We start from the raw sequence: 21,717 nt of genomic DNA on the forward strand, positions 1-21,717 counted from the left end.
AATACCACAGACAAATTACTTATAAAATACGAATTGACATCTACTTGAAGACGACAACTAACAGCATTTCTAACTGTTTAATGGATCTACAGTAAAAAAACATGTTTATCACAATATTCCTGTGTTTGAATTGACGATTAAGAGTTTATTAGATTGAGGGATTTTACCTGCACACAAAGTCTGTATAGTTAGTCTCGGACTAGTCAGACTCGCAGTTGATATAAGTCGACTGTTCACTAATTTCTGTAGTCTAACAGCTATCCGATACCCGGTATTAGGAGTTGTAACCGTTACAACAGGTTATCAAAGCCAGATGGCTATAGTGCGCGTGGACCTGGTTACCACCGAGATCCCGTGTGAACTCGCGTATCATAATCGTTAACACGTTTATAATTTTTGTTTTTAACTAGTTTAAGACTGTGCCTGTTCTCTCGTTTGTATATTTTTTTCCTTTTTATAGTAACATTTTGACAGTTTGTAACATTCTCAACAGATTGAGTAATCATAATTAGTTCCCAGCCTGATTTTGGATAAAAGCCGTAACAAATTTCCTGTAAAATCAGTTCATCTTTGTAAGCCTGATGGTGCACGTCTCTCCGCTAAATAAATCGATATAGTCTGAAGAAAGGCCTTGCAGTAGGTCATTGCATGACAAAGGGACAGGACGACGACTCTGCCTCGCTTTTGCCGCTTCAACCAGGGAACGCTGTTGACTCTGCCCGACTCGCTAATTTTGCCTCTGCCCGGTGACCCGCCTGGCTTTGCTTCTACCTTGACGACCCACCTGGCTTCTGCTTCAGCCCGGCCCCTTGCTTTGCTTCTGTCCGAGAACGAATACAGTCCTCCTCGCTCAATGGCTTCCTCACTCCCCATCGACTGTCAGTGGAGTGAGCCCGAAACCCCGTGGTGTTGGACCGAGAACTCTCCCAACATTAGGAGTTAGACCAGTAATTGTGTGATGTGTAAGGACTCCTGCAGTTTCCTGTTTAGTCCTAGTGTTTTCTGATATCTTACGATAAACGACTTGATACTGAACGCTGACAGTACCCCGTCTTGAATCTACTACAGAACCCGAGTAAGCTGTCCAACTGACTTTTACACTGTTATCTGTCAGCGCAGACCTTGTTAATTGAGAAAACAACTTCAATTCTGAAAAAGAAATCGATGTTAATATCAGGTGAATCAAACAAAATAAAGGGTAAGGATCTTTTACTTTGGGTTTTTTTGACTTGATACATTTTGTATTCATATTGGTTACTATATTCAGGGAATAGGGAGTGAGATTCTTAGGAATCTATGATTCAGTGTAATATATACCTGACTCGCACCATTTTCCGATGTAATTCTGTGAACAGCCAGATTCACAGATACCACTCAAATAGTTACAACTTTCACTGTTGTAACATCTACATTCAATCATACATCCAAATGAGTTCGATCCCTTACTACAATCACAATCTCGCCTACCCCTGTTCTTGTGTTGAACGGTGACGTATTGTCCAACTAGAGGACCTGGGCTGCATGCTAATGTTTTATGTTTACCACAGAGGGGGGCCCTGGTAAGCACGTTTCTGGTTAGAAATAAACATATTCGGGTTATTTCCGACTCGAATTTCCAAATTGCGCGCACGTTTTTCTGAGAAAAATTAAGAAGCTTTGAAATATGACAGATTACTCCATGAAAAGAGGAAATTAATGCACGAAATCAGGGAAGTTGAAGATTGCTTTGTGTGCAAAACAATTTTGTTCAAATTCTTTTGAAGAAGAAATATGAAAATGAATTCATTGTTTTCGACAGGCGCACGGCCCCTAGAAATTTAAAGTTATCGACTGAAAATGTTGACACGTTGAAAAAGTTGATTCAAATTTTCCAATAACGTATTTTTTACAATGTTTTCATCCTTGGATACCACAGACACACATATATACTATTTCTTTTAAAGGCTTATATATCGAGTCATCAATAATTGATAAAATCAAACAGTTCGACAACAATGTAGAATTAAATCTGTAGCACGACCCGGCTTCGGGATTATATTAACTAAACGCACGTATCAGTGTTTCCAATTGTATAGAAAACTATTAAGATGCTGCCTCTGATAATTAACTATTATCAACAATACCGGTACGTGGTCCTTATCTGCCACAGTCTGTTAATCTTAAACCAATGAAAACTGAATTCAGAGTCTGAATCGACCCACAAAATGTAGGTGCTAATCCTTACCTTCCTATGCATATTGTATACGATTGCTTCTCATAGAACCGCACAAAGCCTTTAATAGAAATAGTATACATACAAACATCATGGATGATAATACCGTGATGTCTAGGGGCTACTAGTGGTCAGTTTAGGATCGTTAACGGGGAAAACGAACCCATTGGCCATAATCATTATGATAAAATACTGTACCTTCGATTCTATGATAGCCTACCAGACAAGCTTTTCAGTAACTTCAACAATTAAAAACAACAACTGGTTCAACCGAATAAGCCCTAATTTACACTGGCTAAAAATTCATACCTTGTTTCTCATTTCTGCTGAGCTTAACCGAAATGGTTAATTTACTAGAGTCCGTGGTCTATACCCCTCCTTTCAGTAATGATCTATCTATAAAGGTTCGCATTTTAGGCTAAAAAAATTGATACCTTGTTTCTCTCATTTCTGCTGAGCTTGTAAATTGACCGTCTATCTACCCTGTACATAACTGTTTTTTTTTAAATCATGATCAATCTAATAACAATAATAGACCCGACAGTTATAGAAATGAACTGATTACAAATTTGATCATATTTTACGAATGTGACCCTCAGCCGATTAGGAGAAACAAAGTATAAATGTTCTATATTAGCCTAACTATAGTGAATTGTATAACATAATGAAGAATAGAATGTGTTTTTCTTACCTTTAGCAATGGAGATACGTGACCTTCGTTACGCAGATAAAAACAATAGGAGAGCGAAAATAAACCTTAAGGAAGTAAATCTTAACGCCGCAAAACGATGTTACAATGTACAATCCAACTGCTTTCTTATGTATAATACTCGAATGTTCTGTCACATGAGTTTGAAAAAAAAACGTCTTCCTATTCAGGAGTGTATTATATAACTGACAATATAAAAGGTGCACGGTGTTAAATGAATATATGCGTCGCATCTGTGAAATCCGCGAAAATGTCGCCTACCGGTCTACCAGGAAGTAAATTACGATTTACGTTATATATGTTTGAAAAAGAAAATAAAACTTCGCCGTTCAAAGGAAGACGTGTCTGAACGGCGATCATTGAAAAACTCTGCGACAACTTCCACTTTTCAAAATGATAGATATGTTTTATTACGAAGAAAATTTTGGAAAAAATTAAAATGGGAAAATGAACATTGGACGCGTCAAACGTGTGCGGTTCGTTACTCTTATTACAGTCAACAAGATGAGAAACCTTGCATTATCAAGTACAGACACCCATTTGAATGATTTTTATGTCGTTTAGAAATTATTTTGCTTCGAAAGTTTTTGATCCGCGATGTTTCATTTTGTAAAACGTGCTGTAAATCTTTGTAAATATATGTAGTGCGATATAAGAATAGAATGTCTTAACTTGACAACAAAAAATCACCACAATATTCTAAAGCATGTAATGAGCCACAAATGCTCAAAAGTTGGTGACAGATATGTTAGCTATCCACTGATTATCTCTAACCAACTGATCCCCGGAATCGTAGGTCATTACATGTTTCTTAATCGCTGTGATTATTTTTTGTTGATCCAAACACAAAAGAAAACTCCATTCCTAATAAACTAAATTCATTGTTAACAAAGTTTATCATATGAATCATATTGTTGAAAATTCAAAAATGGCTAATCGTGTCTTTTGTTCAACATCAGAAAAAGAAGACTTTTTGATAAACTATTTCCTAAAATAAATCTATGAGTTCATGAAAGACTTTCCTTTTGTAAAACAAATCAAGAACAAAATAAAACAAAACAAAACAGAAAGCACCGAATGTATTTCCGGAAATGAACTTTCTTTTGTAAAACAAGACAAAAATAAAAACATTAAGTGCAAACATAAACATCAAATTCAAATCAGTAAAAAGCCTACATATTGTATTCTAGATTATGTACAATATTCGAGTTCATTATGAATGTAAAATAATCAGTGATATTCATATGAGGACTATGCGTTTAATCAGTATACGTGACGACAGGTAACAACTTACTGTTAGTAGTTAACTTGATTTTATATCAGAAATTACGAGTTTTAGCTACTAGTGTAATATATGTATAGTTTAAACTTTACCGGATGAAAATTATGAGTAATTAGATTAATTGAAGATAGTTAATTAAGAGTGACTGAATTGATAATCACAGTATTACATTGTCATTATGAATTATTTTACGGTAACTTACTGTCAGTAGTTATCTTGATTTTATACTAGAAATTACGAGTTTTCGCTTTTACGAGTGTATATAAATGAAAGGTGGATAGGTGGATAACAGTGAGGGAAGGAAGTGGATGATACACGATGTGAACGCGGTGATTGCAAAAATGAGTGATGAGATTAAGATTAATTAAGAATATCTAATTAACAGTGATAATTACATAAATCATCTTTATATTATAATCTATTTCTAATGATAAATATCTAATATAATAATCTGTATTCACATTGAAATTATAACATGATATAACACTCAGTTTTATAGATACATAATTAAATAGATATTTAAATTATATATTCATGAACAAGAATGTAATCGTGAAGATGTACAAAATAAAACCGTTTCTGGAGTAGACCTAAGGTTCCTCAATACGAAAGCTACGTTAATCTTTATGTCCAAGAGATCGAGCAATATTTTGAATAAAACAATTTTAAAAGATACATGATTAAACTAGTAAGTGAATTTCGTTGCTTCATGTTCCAGCTAGTGGCGCCATCACTCGGTTAATGTCCGGTGTAAAGTAGCAGTTCAGGTGCCGTTTCTCAGATTCCCTTTTTTAATTGTTTGCTTTTCTTGTCATAATTCTAACTAAGGTTCACATAAGTGTCGAATCTTTGTAAATAGAATATCATCAAATCATGTAGAAACTTGTACTGTTCCTATAAATACGAAAACAAGAAAAATACATCAATAACATTACTCGTGAGAATACAAAGAAAATCGATTAATTTCTTACCAAATTGGGAATGAATTGAGGTCGAGTCATTCGTAGTTTTTGTATGCAGTGATAAATGTCGATTTGTTCGCTAGATGGTGCCTTGGTGATCAGATCAAATGCCGCGCAAAATAGTCCAGTTCTCGTTGTGCTGTCCCTGTAAAATTTACATTATCGTTGAAATATGTGATATTGTTTTGAACAATTGACTGTTGTTGCTAAGATACGAACATGCAATGTACAACAATAGGACTGGTCACATGTTCACTTGTAACTAATTTCACAAACTCGAATAGATATTGTACATCAGGAATTGACTCATCCTCAGGCCATCCTAAAAACTGGATCTGACGAATCTGACGCGATTCCTGTGAAATCAAAGAAATACAATTGATCTGATCAGGTCATAGTAAATAGCAATGTCGAAGGAAATTCCGAAAAATACAGCCACCTATCTTTGAAAGGATGATACCGAAAAAAACTCAACATACATTCTGTTTTTGGAGGATCAGATCCCGGCGACCGATGGTCTTACAGAGCAGTGAAACTTCCTCCACAGTGATCGTAAAAGGATCGAATTTGATGCTTCCAAATGCAGGACTATAGCTTGCATATGTCTGAAATCAGAAGATGTATTTAGGAGATATCTAGCTAAGGCAGTGCTATACAATAGGAGTAGCCTTACTGGATCTATACTAAGCAGTGCTGCACTTAAGAATAAGCCTTACCGGATCTTGTGGATATTCTTGATGCATCATTACGATAAGTTCACAGTTATAATCAAAGATCATTTGCCAGAAATCAGTAATTGTCTTTTGTAGTGGACTTTGTGTTGCTATAAACACACTGGCATCTGTGATCGTCTGTAAAAAGGAAAGTATTTTCCATTAGATTCTTACAAGTTATCGATGTCTCACCTAAAGAATATCTTGACTTAATGCCCCTCCACCAGAACTGCCCAGATATTCTACGGATGGCTATCAAATCAGAATCAAACTCACGTGCACAAATGAAGCATTAATGAACCCTTTTTGTGAGAGTTGCGGTTGATACTGTGCCTCAGGAAGGATGTCTTTGTATCGGGACTTGTTAACATTGTTGAGTAGTTTGGCCACTGCTAGTGATTCCTCGTCTTGAATTGGAGTCGACGCCTTCAAAACCTGCATTAGAAACCAACTCATTGAGAAACCTTTCTCCTTAAAACCAAATCAAGGTGACACCATTTGGACACAAGGAAAAACGCTTCGGTTAATGATTTAATTGCTGCCATCCTAACTTTTGGCCAGGATCGAATCCTGCATCTCATTTTGGCCGATCTTAATACGTACTAGAAATTGTTCCTCTATTTTATCGGATACGTTTTTAGATACAGGACGCGTTGCCTTTCTTTCCTCGTATGATTCTCTGAAACTCGTGGTCGGGTATGCCACCGGTCCCAGTACCAGTTCCTCCAGTAGGATCTGGTGCACGAGAATGTACTGTTTCTAAAGTAGATAGTAATAAAGGAACACGTTGAAGTTTTCCATTTTGGAAGCGTGAAATGAGAGGCAGTAACTTTATTAAGATTTACCATATTTTGGATCATTTCTGGTCTTTGTTGTCGCAATTTCCTAGACATGTCGAATACGTTAACGAGTCCATCTTTCTTAGCTTTTTCAAGAAGCTGCTCCGTTGCGATATAACAACCTGTCCTTCCAGCACCAGCACTGAGAACACAACACGAACAATAACATTTCTCAACTTGTCCTTAACGGTAAAGGACTGGAAGATTTTCGAATTAATATACCTGCCATGAAGCAGCACAAGTCCCTGATCCGGGTCGGTAAGACGCTGTTTGATGAACTGTTGCATACGAACAAGAGATGAAGCCGGGAACGGTACATCATGATCCGGCCATCCTCGATAGTGACAAACTAACAGATTATGTGCTTGTTTGTGGCCACGCTATAACATTAATGAAACGTTACTCATCGGGAGAGATTAATCATTTGTAATACTAATGTGATACAAGGTATTGAAATAGAGCCTCGTCAGCATGTTGTCAAAATCGATATCTGAACCAAGCTTATATAGATAGCAGAAATACCAACACCTTAGGCCACTCAGGGTAAAGCAATGGCATGATCATTACCTTTGTAATGGACAAGAAATGTACGGCAGCCGGAGGTTCAGTGTGTTTTTCCATTTTCTTTGCAACTTTTACTGTTATATCTCCATATCGACCTTTCGTGTTCAGTTTTGTTGGCCAATATAAATGACACTTCACCTGCAAGTTAAAAATCAAAGGTACTTATTTTTCTACATTTTGCCTGTTTACGCTTCAGCATCTTAGATTATTTGTACAACCTTCTTATCTTTGCCTTGTCCTTCAGTCAGATCAGTGAGTACAATAATAGCTGGACATTTCTCTTGCCAAATCATCCGCCAATGGTCATTGATTGTAGATGGCAATGGAGCTGAAAGAGCAAGTAAGATGGGTGAGCGCACAAGTAACACGAAACAATTGAATCATGAGACTTACCCTGGCAAGCAATACATATCACATGACCAGCTAATCCCTGAAAAATGAAATTCAGAATTTCGGTTTATATACAATAGGAGGACAGGAAAACCATTGCAAGAGCATAGAAGGATTGATTCCTTACCCGAATATAATTGGCATTGATGTAATCTGATGATGGATCTTCACCGGTTTGTTCCAGAACAACTCTAGTCGAATCATCTAGAAAAAACCACTCAAAGTCAATGAAAGTCAATAGAGATGTTTCACAAGGAAACTCTTGTATTTACGAAAGAACCTATGTCTATATGATGAACAGGCAATACTTACAGGCCAATATGTTTGGAAACCTGTTTTTCTCAGCATTTCCCACTTTCTCAGCGCAGACGCTCAATCCTCGTCTCAACGTAAGAACACTCTAAAGACAAAAGAGATCCAGAATATAATCATATGTCTTACCCACCAGCAGTCCCAACCTCCCTACAATTCTACCTGAAATTCTTCATTCATATTCTTCCACGCATCAGAGCTCTTCATTAAGGTTTCTCCCAACAGGTCACAAATCATAGTAGCGCCTTTAGAAGCGATTTCGTAATGGTGATCCTCGCCATCTTGCGTTTCATCTACAGCATTCGGATCGTCATAGATATTGGAATCCATGGAGCTTTCTATATAGACAGGAATCATAGTGTTAAAACATAATTAGGCTTCAACTTTACAAAACCTCACGGTCTTGAGACAAACCTCTTGAAAATGCAGAGTTTGCATTAGCTGTATTTTCTTGCCTCGATGATTTAGGACAATTCACATAAACAGCCTCTGCTTCTTCTCTCGCCAAAGGTTTTTCAATATTTTTATCGGAAGGTGAAATATTCCCCATCGATATTTCTACATTGTGCGATGTTCCTTTTGTTTTGAATCCACCACGTCTGAAGAGTTAAGGCGTCCATATAATAATGAGTAACTGAATGAGGGGGTTACTTTTGTGAGAATAGGGGCATTGGGCGATTGTCAAATGATTTGCATTGGACTATAGAGGTCGCCACTATTAACTCGTACCTCCAAACAATACATAGAGCAACAGCAACCAATAATAGTATTAAAACAACTGTCACAATGCCACCTATTATCCCTGCCTTACTAGACGGTGCTTTAACAGTGATTCTCTCTTGCTGTTGTTGTATTGGCGGATAATGCTGAAACGTTTCCTGAAAGATCAAAGAGAAATGGCTGGAGACACCTCCAATTTGTAAAATCCAATTTCCATTAAAAAACACATGAACTCACTCCGTTATAATTGACAATGATTCCTAAAATAAAACTGTAAGATTTCCCAGTTTCTAGAGGAGCATTAAAGTAACCACTATAGTTACGCGCATCGCCAACCATAAACTCAGAAGGGACTTCCGGTGGTAGAACTGCAGTAATATAAACTGATAATCCTCGCTGTTTAGCTTCTCCGTACGAGACGTACTGTGATTGGTTGACTGCACGATTCCGGCGACGGTTGATTGGTCCATCGTGTTTCTTCACGATCACCTCGAAACCGCTGAAAATCAGAGAAAAATTGTTTTATAAGATCATGCGTTATTTATAAATGAAAAAAAGAGGACACTTACGTGATGTTACCAGTATTAACACGTGTTATTTGAAGTGTAACAGTCGTGTCTGTTACCGCTGCTTTCTTGACAACCAGTAGGGGAATTGCTATTTCACCTGAAATATCAGTAAGCGACAATGTTGACAAGTGACATCAATGAATACTTGAGGTCATTGTGTTCAAATTACTCACCTGTCCAAAAGCTTACACTGGCAGGCGACCCTTCACCTTTTCTATTCAAGGCAAACATTGAACAGTTGTATCGAGTAAAAGGTATCAGTGACGTCGTTATGTCTAAAGTTGTGATGGAGCCTACGATTTTAGGTTTGTTGATTGTTTTTATGTCTATTAAAGGTGTTGTGGAAGTTGTACTGATGGGTTCACACGTGAGCTGAAAACAGATAGGGACATGTAACAGTATAGAGCAGGTGGTGCCCTCTACTGGACAGGACAAGTTAATTCCTACCCGATAATAGATGACATCACAATTTGGACTATTTGGTGCTGTCCCTGTCAATGTTGTTTTCAATGTATCCCTTGTGAATGAGAAGTCGAGAGAAGCGAGAGGTCCTGGTACTGAAATAGATACCACGGACAAATTAAGTAATGCGATGTGAATTGACATCTACTTGGTGACGACAGCAACATCTTTAACTCAGTTAACAGTTTAAGAGTTAATTAGAATGAGGGGTTTTACCTGCACACAAAGTCTGTATAGTTAGTATTGGACTAGTCACAATCGCAGTTGATATAAGTTGACCGTTCACTAATTTCTGTAGTCTAACAGCTATGTTATACCCGGTATAAGGAGTTAAACCAGTAATTGTGTGATGTATAAGGTCTCCTGTGGATTCTTGATTAGTCCAAGTGTTTTCTGATGTCTTACTATAATCGACTTGATACTGAACGCTGATATTACCATCACGTCCTGAATCTACTTCAGTACCCGAGTAAGCTGTCCAACTGACTTTTACACTGTTATCTGTCACCGCAGATTTTGTTAATTGAGAAAACAACTTCAATTCTGAAAAAGAAATCGATGTTAATTTCAGGAGAATTAGATAAAATAAAGGGTAAGGATCTTTTACTTTCGGTTTTTTGACTTGGTGTTATTTTGTATTCATATTGGTTACTATATTCAGGGAATAGGGAGTGAGATTCTTAGGAATCTATGATTCAGTGTAATATATACCTGACTCGCACCACTTTCCGATGTAATTCTGTGAACAGCCAGATTCACAGATACCACTCAAATAGTTACAACTTTCACTGTTGTAACATGAATAACATTCAATCATACAACCAAATGAGTTCGATCCCTTACTACAATCACCGGGTGCTAAACAGAAATTCAAATTTGATACGAAAAATATGAATCGTTCGATCTTTCGGAAATATATTCTCATTACAAGTCACTGAATGTTTTTATGAATCGATCTAATTTTAACAATAATATAATCCATAAATGAATGGGTGCTTAAAACAAAATTTTGGTAATAAAGGGAGACTTCTTTTCATTTCAAAATTTTTCGACCGGGGGTAAATTCTATATACAAGTCACTGAATATTTTCGAGAAAAGCAAAATCTATTTCCATACTCTTTATAGTTTACACACATATATAGTCATGTAAACTTACCGATATATTTGAACCCGATAACTTCTATTTCTGCCAGTACGAGATACTCCGCCTTACCGATGTTCTCGTGTTGAACGGTGACGTATTGTCCAACTAGAGGACCTGGGCTGCATACTAATGTTTTATGTGTACCACAGAGAGGGGGGCCCTGGTAAGCAGATTTCTGGTTAGAAGAAAATATATTCGGGCTATTTCCGACTCGAATCTCCATGTTGCGCGCGCGTTTTTCTGAGAAAAAATTAAGAAGCTTTGAAATATTGCAGTTAACTCCGTGAAAACAAAATTATGCACGAATTCAGGGAAGTTGCAAATTGCTTTGGGTGCAAAACAATTCTGTTCAAGTTCTTTTGGAAAATAAGTTAAGGGGCCGTGCATAAAGTACGTTCGCTTGACTTCCGGCTATTTTAACCCCTCCACTTCCACCCCCCTGCGTACATATAAGAGACCCCCTGTGAAACTGAATTAGACAGGATTCATGCTCTAAACAAGGAAAGCAGAGAATGGGAAATTCCCAGGAAATTTTACGAAATATAGGCCTATAAATAAATAGTAAAACCTTAAGAAAAAGCATGTACACTACCCCCCCCCCCCTCCCTACAGGCGCACGGCCCCTATCACAAATTTATAGTGATCGACTGAAAATTCTGGCACGTTGGAAAAGTTGATTCAAAATTTTCCAATAACGTATTTTTAACGATGTTGCCATCTATGGATACCACCGACACATTGTTGTGGACAGATTATTGATCATTGACGACTCAGAGTTTGATATTTCGGTAGAGTTCAATATTCCAACTCATCTTGGTTAAACGTAGGGTAACTGAAAACAGTGAGAAACTGAGTCCGGGATATTTAGAATCCATCTATGATTGGTTAGTTTTGAAGATATTCCATCTACAAGACGGAATTTATATTCAACGAGACTTTTCCAGCTAGTTGAAAGTAGTATTTTTTCAGATTTGACCGAAATAATCAATGAAATAATCAACAATAATAATTTGTACTCACTCCACGCGTCTCCAGGGTTATCGGTGCAACCAGTCGCGTCTGATCTATCCCAAAGTGTAACTTCATGTATCACGTATTGAGTTCCGAGATCAATTCTAGTCCAGGCGTCTTGATGCTCACCAGTGAGACACAGATCATGATAAGCTACCGTTTGACCATCTGTACATTTACTACCGTATGACCCGGAGTAAACGGATGACATCGTAACTGTTTTACCACGAGCCACGTTACCTACACAACACATTTTGTGAATGATAGATTTGAATTATTTCACGATTTTTCAAAACATACAAAAACTAGAAAGAAACTTTTTAATAGGACGACGACAGAGAATAGAAATTATAAGTGGCACTCAGGTTGAATAGGTTGGTTGCTAAGGCTTACACACTGTAGTGCTTTTCAAACACATTTACAAGTCAGGTCCAAACGAAGTTCCACTGTTAGACAAAGAGTCTAACATATAATGCAAGTTTAAGGTATTACAGAGATTTAAGGCAAAACGGAGCAGTTAGCATCCTGCAAGTTTGAAAACTAGAGGGAAAAAGGTTCCGAGGCTCGATATATTGTAAGCTCGATCAACAAAATCGTTGTCGGTATGGATTGATATTGCCTTACATACAATTAGAGGGGTTGAGAAACGAAGGTATCATTTTAGCCATCGGTGCATGTTTAATTAAAGTTATACTTACCATGACCACCGGACACAGTCGCCTCGGCACAATCGCCAAGAACCCGTGACATAGGCCAATGACCATGCAGTTCATGGGGTACAAGCTTCACATGCATGAAGCTGTTCTCAGACTGAACCATAGGCCAACTGCTAACTGTACTCTTAGGGCCTGGAGCTAGTCAAACGATCGACCAAGTGGAACAGAATGAATATTTACCAGCAGTCTCATAAGAATTCTTACATGATATCTTAAAGATTGATTATGGGAATCTTTCACTGGAAAAACTTTTGATAGATCAAGGAGAATGATACAAAACAGTGCGACGAGGGTGTAGGCCGGTTACTGACGAGTAGTTACCTAATCGTTGGTGGTTAAAGCTTTTATAATCGGATGTTTGTGAAAATATCCGAACGTGAGACTAATATGGCTACAGTCGAAATTAAAACTAGTTACTGACGAAATAAAATTACCGACTTAAAGGTTTTAATGGTTTCACAAAAGGAATTTTTTCTAGTAAAAGTTATCGTGAATAATATTTCTTTTGCTAATTCAAGACCTTTTTGATATAACGAGCGTGTGGATTGTAGCCTACGCGCGACCCGCTCCATAAAACACTAACTAATACTGATACATAAACGGTGATCGCCGCGTATGTAAGTCGATATTGCCTACGGGACTGTAACTAATGTTATCGACGCGCGATTTCATCACTGTGCCGCAAACTAGATACACATAATCGGGCTCTAAAAACGGATCGCTGACGCGAAAGTCCAAAAGAATTAATGACGATAAATCATTTTACTCTCTTTGACACTTGAGGTATGTTCTGATTTACATCGAACAGGGATGACGGTCTATCAATACGCATAGAACTGTCTGACAAGAGGAAAAAAGAAAAAAAAGAGAGAAATAAAAAAAAAAAAATAGTAAGATAGTTATCAGCGTTGCTCGACGTACGAGTATCGATTCAACAGCAGCTGATGTTGAATCGATGTAGCACGTGTACTCGCCGAGTCCATATCACCAATGCGTAAACATTCAATTAATCCGCTGACACACATACACTATGAAAATACCGAACTTTCTGGCAATGATGACAAAATAAATGCCCCGATATTTATCTACGGAAATATAGAGATTTAAATCATTATAGGCCTATGTAAAGTGTCATTTTAAAAATGTATGCGTGGCACTATTTTAAGCGCGGACTAATACAGATTTACGCCTAGACAGGGTCGGCACTACTTCAGAATTTCAATTTTTTTATTTCGGCAATATTTAATTAACCAAGTAACAAAAATTCTCCACAAACGAACTCAACCTTCTATGTTTCAAATTTAAGCGACTGTGAAAGTTTCAGACGCGTACGTTAAACGGACGTAATCGTTTGACGTGACGGATTTTACTATAACAATAGGACGACGTGTACTATGTACCGTCGTCCTAACAAATTAATTCAAAGTTATATCATTGATTTCATCTAGTATGATCTAAATCATCAAATGGGATGATATTGTATCCCTTTTACCACGAGCCACGTATTCACAAAACACATTTTGTGACTAAAAGAGTTGAAATTATTTCACGAATTTTCAAAACGAACAAAAACGAATTGATTCAAAGTTATTTCATAATTTCAACTAGAATTAAACAAAACTAACATATTTTTTCTTTACGCGATGAAATAATTAGAGTTGATGTCAGTTCGTTGACAGTTCCCGGGTGTTTCATAAATCAATGATATTTTTACTAACATATTTTTTCTCGCTTATGGATTAGTGACGTTAATCCGTATACGGATTAGTTTTAGTGTTATTCGGTTAATCTGAGATAAATCTAATGAAATTTACATCATTCGTTCCTATTTCTTTTAGATTAATTTTTGTAAAGGCTTTTATGGAGCTAATCCGTTAATTTGATATAAGGCAGAGATATTTGACCTGATTCCGGTTTACTGGAGCAGAAACAGTTGATATAGAAAACTTACCGATTTGACAAGCTGGTCCGGTCCAATATGACTCACATGCAGTGTTAGTATTTGGACACTTTAAAGCGCCATCTATATTCTGTCCCTTTATTGGACATAGGTCCACGGCTGTATTACTGCAATGACACTCCCAACCAGTACAACTCTTCCCAAAACATTTCGCTGAAATGACAAAAAGAAGATTATTTTACAAAAATAATCTCCTAATGCTGTTCTCCAACAATAATTCTCTTCTTTCTCTGGTTATCATCGGTGCTCTCTTATGGATTGAAATCGTACAATTTACGATTTCCGCATTTTTTACAACTCTGGAACCAACGATTATTGATACACTCACCTGATGTGTTTGTGATGAATAAACATAGAATCAACAACAACAAAAAACGAAAGATGTTTCTTTTACGGTACATTTTGTGTGTCTGAACGATGCAGTATGATATCGCTTATTTTATATTCATGTGATTAACTTCCTTTTGATTTTCAAATAAATCATTTTAAAGGAAGTTCGAACAAATTTCAGATTTGCTAGTTTATTTTGCTCTGTGGGGGGAGGTTAGGAAGGAGGCCAGAACAGAACATCAAAGGTCACCGCCACCTGAGTAGGAAAAAATAAATAAATTAAAGAAAAAGTAAAAAGAACAAATTATCAAAATATGAAAAAACCAGTTTAATTAGTTAACGGATTAACTCCACTTTAATCCTAAGCACGATAGACAGGACACCCCTTTCGTGTACAATGAGACAAACCATTGGTTTTCCCCGTATCAGACAACACAGGCATCAGCTGAATAAGTACATACCAAAAAGGACGTGTAAATAAGAAAGTATAGATTATTTTTTAAACATGCTATTTGATTATCAATTAAAATCATGAATCATTACTTCCTAAATGATCCAGCCCATCTGCGTCAAACCATCATCTGATAATAACTGATCTTGGAGAGACGTGTAAATAAACGATTATTTCTATAAATACTAAATGATCAAACAAAGTCATAATTTACTGCTTCCTAAACCTCTTCTGCGTTTAAACTATCCTCGGAAATGTCTCCTATTGTGGATCTGATCGTTCTTAACGACGTGTAGAATAGAATCCTTCCATTAATTCCTAAATGATTGCATTAAAACCCCTGCACTAATCATCAAATAATCACTCATAGCGGATGTGTGATTAATGAAAATCGTGATGGCAGCCATCTTTTTCTCTAATAACGATGAAACGATTCTTCATTGGAACGCAAATTACTAAGTCTTCTAGGACCGGTTTTATAGACTCGTATTACCTTTAACCTGGGGACTAACTTAATTAATTTTTAATTGAGTTAACCCCGGGTTAAAGGTATTACCGGTTTATAAAACCGGGCCCTGAATCACAAGAATTCATTCATATATTTCTTAATTTGATTTAATTTGAAATAACCATTCAAAGATGAGTTATGTAATGCAGATTTGAGATTGTAGTCGAGGAAGTAACTTTTAAGAGAAAAATTCAACCTCAAGACTTATTACAGTCAACAAAATCAGGTCCACTTTGAAATATCACGAACTAAAATGAATAGATTTAAATGTTCGTATATCAAAATTGAAATCATACAATATAACAATTTACAATATATTTTCGAATTAGACAGATTCGATATGGCAGAATGCGTTTCATTCCAACATTTTCTTAAATAAGCACAAAAATCATTTACGGATTTTTCTATCATTCTCAAAACATTTTCCTTATTTTGGTAACCCCTGGTAGTAAATAGCTCCCAAGCCTCACTACTTATATTGGTAAAAATTCTTATGAATTATTCTTACCTTCTTTAACTCTATCCATGCGATTTACTTTATCCATGAAATTTACTCCTGAATTGTGTCGGATGCCGAGGCGACAGCGGCGTCACTAACCGCATGTTAAGTGAGTATGTACTGAATTGTATTCAGAAAAAAAAAGTCAACTATTTTCATTCTCCAAATTAAAGAAATGTTTCGTCTCTCTCACTCCGACTGTCCTTAACGCCAGACAGCAGACTCTGACAGCAGACTCTGACAGTCTCCTCGTACCAACTGGTTATAGACTTTTTGTACGTGCCGCCATCTTGTCCTAGAATTTATCTAATACCTTACAATAACCGATCGATATTTTCATTCAAACATTCGGAACGAACGATAAACACACTCAAACGTGGTGAACGGATAGTAAGATAAAATCCCACTATTAACAGATTAAAAGAATTTAAAACCCGGAATTTATTTATTCAATCTAAAATATATAAAAGACACGACGTTTCGATCTCACCCTAGAGATCATCGTCAGGTGTGAGATAAAGACTAAAAACAGGGTTATATATACAGAGGAGGACAGGTTAATTGAGTAAATTGGTGAGTGAATAAGTAATTAGTGTTTGGCAAGGCATGAAGTAATATACTTAGAAAGAAGGGAATTGTCCGGAGAAAAGCCATTATCTAGATTGGTATTTATAACTGAGTGACGAGTAATTAGGGCAGACTCAACTATGGGGCATTTAGTGTAATTGCTGGAAGTATAAATAATTTCGGCTTTATCAAAATTAAAACGATGACCAGTGTTCCAAACGTGATTGGCTACGCCACTAGCCGGTTTTTTGATTTATCATATCCTTTTTGTGTTCCGAAATTCTAGTTTTTAAATCACGACCAGTTTCTCCAAAGTAAATTTTATCACAGCCAAAACAAGGAATTTTGTAAACTCCGCAGTCCAAAGGTTTAGATTGATTGTTTTTAACCAAAATCTTACTAATTTTGTTTTCATACGTGAAAATGATTTTTTAATCCAATAAAGGGAGACAGTGACGAAACTTTTGCAAAACAGGTACATACGGAACTACAATGAACTCTGAAATGTGTTTTTTATTTTCTGGAGGTTTAGAATTGAAGAAGGTACGTTTAGCCTTAGAAATAGCGATTTTCAAAATGTGATCAGGGTAAGCCAATTTTCTAAGAGAGTTGGATATATGGTCAAATTCAGCCGAAAGGAAGGTTTCATCGCAGATCCGCAGTGCACGGAGAAAGAGGCCTTGAGCGAGACCAATTTTGATTGATTTAGCAACAAACGAAAAGAAGTGAAGGTATGCCTCGGCGTTGATAGGTTTGCGGTAGACTGAGAAAATCAAATGAGAAAATGTATTGTGAATTAGAACATCTAAAAACGGAATTTGGTCATTTTGTTCCCATTCAATAAATAAAATTCACTTTTGAATGGGAACAAAATGACCAAATTCCGTGTTTAGATTTTCTAATTCACAATAAATTTTCTCATTCAGTTAAAGACAAAAGGCACTTTTTTCTTATTTCGAAAGGCGTATCAGTAACCACCCACTACAGCGCAGGTGAAGACTGCATAAGGGGAACAGGCGATCGAACGAAAGCGACATATTTTATGATGATGACAGTTTTATTTATCGGGAGAATTTTCCATGTTAAAAATCACCTTCTTCGCTTTGTTTCAAGATCGTTCGAACAGGGAAGCAGTTGATGGGAAAGTAGCCGAACCATCGTCGTATTTTATTCCAGCCTTCGCTGGTTTCGCCGCCATCTTGTATAGCCGTAACCAAGGAAACGGTGATATAAAGGAAGTTTGCAGCACCGTACGGTTAAATTCAATGTAAATGCGCTATATTGAACAATGCATTGCATTAAGGTTCGCGCCGGATGCTGAGTGCCTAGTGGCTAAAAACTTAAAATTTAGTTCTAAAACCAATCTTATCCCCCGCATTTGAATGTGCATTTCTACTGCTTATCGATTCATGAAAAATTTTAAAATCACTGCAGCTACGCTAAACCCTTGTCTCTACTGGCCCGAACGGAGAATGCCTTTGACCGGCGGCCTGTATTAATCCCTCCTTAGTCATATTTCGGTTATTGACGATGCAGCCAATCATCACCGCGTACGAAATTTGAGAGGTCAGTTAAAAGTTGTTGGGCGCTCGCACAAGTCGTCATTGAACTTTTAGAAATTCTATCATGTGAAGTCTATGTATATGGCACTGTGTACGAAAGGATATACGTTTACTAAAAAGCGAATTATCATGGAATATTAGACCATTCGCAACTGAGCTCATGCGAACTATTTATGAAAATACAATTCTAGTTTTAACTCAGGGACACGGAATTTAAAAATGACTTCAAAATTGACTCAAAATCGAAGGATTAAATTGACTTAAATCGGAGGATTATTAATCGAGTTTCTGGAATCGCTGGTTCATTGCTTCGCAAGGTCGCTGTAAGGTAAGTGGAACTTTATTTAACATTAGCGGCTGAAATTATGTTTTATAGGTTTAGATTTAGGAAAAAATAGCCTAGGTTAGGTTGCAAAAATATATAGGTCATTGGTTGACGGCTCTACATGGACGATACGACAGACTCGCTTCACCGCCGAGCGACGAAAAACAAAGTGTTCCGAATTGAATAAGGTAAAAAATAAACCAGCGTGGACTTATCAACTCCGAGTTGATACGTCCATGATTTCAGTGAGAAGAACAAGACCCCCGGGCCACGGAAGATTGAATCAGAAGTTGAATGACGAGATGACAGAGTGGCTTGAAAAACTCCGGTACGACCTGTATGATATGTCTTCTTCTATTTGCACTGATTCATAGAATAGAATCGATGTTAGTAATTTAGCTAGTTAGTCGATCCTCAATTAAAACATAATTTCAGTTGTTAATTATTTTCATGCCAATTGTATAAATGTACTTTACAATTGGTTCCCACTAAAAACTAGAATTAGTTAACAGTTTGTAAGTTAAGTGTTACTTTGGTCAGATTTAATGGGTTGAACTTAGAACATTTAGTTACTCATACGCCTGGATAAGTATAGGTATTAGGGCTTAGTGGTGGATTAGAGACCCAACATCGAACAGGGCCTGGTGACTGGTATTTAGTCAATCGGTTACTGGTATTAGGGCTTAGTGTTGGATTAGAGACCCAACATCGAACAGGGCCTGGTGACTGGTATTTAGCCACTAGGTTACTGGTATTAGTCAACCATCCAACTGACTGCATGACGTCTAGAAATCAATCTTTGGGCATTTTTGGGTAGAGCTTGCCTGAGTTTGACAAAACATATCGGAAACGATTCATGCATAAGCGTATACATGTGAAACCATGCTATGCTGACGTACAATAGATCAAAAACCTTTTAAGGTAAATTTGCAATATATTTGACGATTTTCCTTCTAAACGAATACCCCGTATTTAGCGCCCCCTATAGGCTCAAAGTGAAAAATCCCAGAGTGGCAGACAGGTGTTTCAAGGTGATTTGTTGGGCTCCGGTTGAGAACTGAGAACCTTGTATATTCATGTTCGCCCCGTCGCCCTGTCCCGCTTTTTTTCAGTTTTTGGGTGTAATATGGAGATACGGTGTTGCCAGTTTGATACTAGTGCTCTCTTTTTCAACTCTACACAGCTTCGTCTGGTTAAACTCTTAAAATGAATCGACAAAAACCGCTTGCTAAAAGGCGTCGATTTTTCCCAGATTGGTTTTGAGATTCTTGCGCGCGATGTCTTAATCGAGCCATTTAGTTCACGTTGAGCCGTTTTAGTCATCTCGCACCATTTTACTTTCTGAAGTCATCTCGTGCCGTTTTAATTTTTGAAGTCATGTCACGCCGTTTTATTATGGAGTCATGTCACGCCGTGTTACTTTTTGAAGTCAACTAACGCCGTTTCATTTTCAAGTCATCTCACGCCGTTTCATTTTCAAGTCATGTCACGCATTTTGAAGTCATCTCGCGTCGTTTTATTTTGAAGTCGTCTCGCACCGTTTTGTTTTGAAGTCATTTTCACGCCGTATCACTTTGGAGTCATCTCGAGCCATTTCATTTTACCAGCTAACGACAGGTACCACAAAATAACCCTTTCGGGTCTTGCGCGATACGGAGTATAAACTGCGAGAGAGAGAGAGAGCGCGTGGATGACTTCTTCCTGAGTTATAGCCACGAAACATATATATTCACAGTAAGTTATTAAACTACGGAGTGCCATGTAGTACACGATGCGATTGCTTTTAACCCGGTACAAGTCCTTTACAACGCTTATCCAGCTTTAAAACAGTCGACTGATGTGTGCTTATTGCGACCTGGTTTGGCAAACTGTTCCATTGGCAGAAAAAAACATAGCTCGGAGTGTGTCAGTAGCTTTAACGAGTTAGCTGTAGTTCTGGTTCGATTATCTAGTATTAGGTGAACTATCGGTCATTGGAGACTTGTAGTAGTTTCGAGTGAGGTTGTGAAGACTTCGATGAGGTCTGCCCTACATCGGCGTAAGAAGAGACTAAGTAACTTTGTCTACTTTTTAAGTCGTCTCGCGCGCCGTTTCATTTTGAAGTCATTTCGCGCAGGAAGTAATCTCGCGCGCCGTTTCATTTTGAAGTCATCTCGCGCGCCGTTTCATTTTGAAGTCATCTCGCGCGCCGGTTCATTTTGAAGTCATCTCGCGCGCCGTTTCATGTTGAAGTCATCTCGCGCGCCGTTTCATGTTGAAGTCATCTCGCGCGCCGTTTTATTTTGAAGTCATCTCGCGCGCCGTTTTATTTTGAAGTCATCTCGCGCGCCGATTTATTTTGAAGTCGTTTCGCACCGTTTTATTTTGAAGTCATTTCGTGCCGAAGTCATTTAGAACACCGCTACCACAACCGACTAGAACACCGCTATCACAACTGACTAGAACACCGCTACCACAACTGGCTAGAACACCGCTACCACAACTGGCTAGAACACCGCTACCACAACCGACTAGAACACCGCTACCACAACCGACTAGAATACCTCTACCAGCAAAACTGACTAGAACACCGAGATCTGACTAGAACTGACTCACTCTGAACTTAAGACGGATGTATTACAGTGAAACTTTGGACTTAAACCAGTTAAAATAGTCTTAAGACCACTTTGGGAGTTTGGTTATTGACAATTCTGTGATCATATCTGATGATAACTTTTTGGTTATTTTATACATCTTCAGCTCCAGCAAACGAGACATATCACAGATGACTGCATCATCACTTCAGCATTAAAGACTCGAAGGGAGCTACATTCTGATATTCGATGTTAAATCGTGTCGCTAGGTGGCGGTTGGGAACGAAATAAATTATATTGATTTCGATTCGTCTGTTCTATTGTATTCCTGATTAG

General features: G+C 37.4%; 1 protein-coding gene across 2 annotated transcripts; it reads right to left on the bottom strand.

Moving 5' to 3' along the window:
- Window positions 1-4,010: 4,010 nt before the first annotated feature.
- Window positions 4,011-14,984, bottom strand: LOC141910886 (receptor-type tyrosine-protein phosphatase kappa-like). Of its 2 annotated transcripts, XM_074801747.1 has the most exons (27): window positions 14,895-14,984; window positions 14,558-14,719; window positions 11,900-12,130; window positions 10,892-11,119; window positions 10,446-10,592; window positions 9,951-10,277; window positions 9,720-9,829; window positions 9,446-9,644; window positions 9,273-9,369; window positions 8,941-9,202; window positions 8,713-8,861; window positions 8,398-8,582; window positions 8,146-8,321; window positions 7,984-8,071; window positions 7,799-7,875; window positions 7,675-7,711; window positions 7,500-7,609; window positions 7,285-7,419; window positions 6,940-7,097; window positions 6,724-6,859; window positions 6,482-6,637; window positions 6,155-6,313; window positions 5,882-6,016; window positions 5,645-5,770; window positions 5,385-5,521; window positions 5,175-5,310; window positions 4,011-5,097 (listed from the first exon to the last, which is right to left on the bottom strand). In XM_074801747.1, exons 1-27 carry the CDS (start codon window positions 14,965-14,967, stop codon window positions 5,023-5,025), a joined length of 4,011 nt encoding a protein of 1,336 aa, XP_074657848.1. In that variant the 5' UTR covers window positions 14,968-14,984; the 3' UTR covers window positions 4,011-5,022. The 2 variants fall into 2 exon arrangements, 1 of the variants encoding a protein (XP_074657848.1); XR_012619932.1 differs by lacking the exons at window positions 4,011-5,097; window positions 5,175-5,310; window positions 5,385-5,521 and having other exon boundaries at window positions 5,646-5,770; window positions 5,882-6,006.
- Window positions 14,985-21,717: the final 6,733 nt, after the last annotated feature.

The sequence above is a fragment of the Tubulanus polymorphus genome, chromosome 9 (genome assembly GCF_964204645.1).
Source record: "Tubulanus polymorphus chromosome 9, tnTubPoly1.2, whole genome shotgun sequence".
Lineage (NCBI taxonomy): Eukaryota > Metazoa > Nemertea > Palaeonemertea > Tubulaniformes > Tubulanidae > Tubulanus > Tubulanus polymorphus.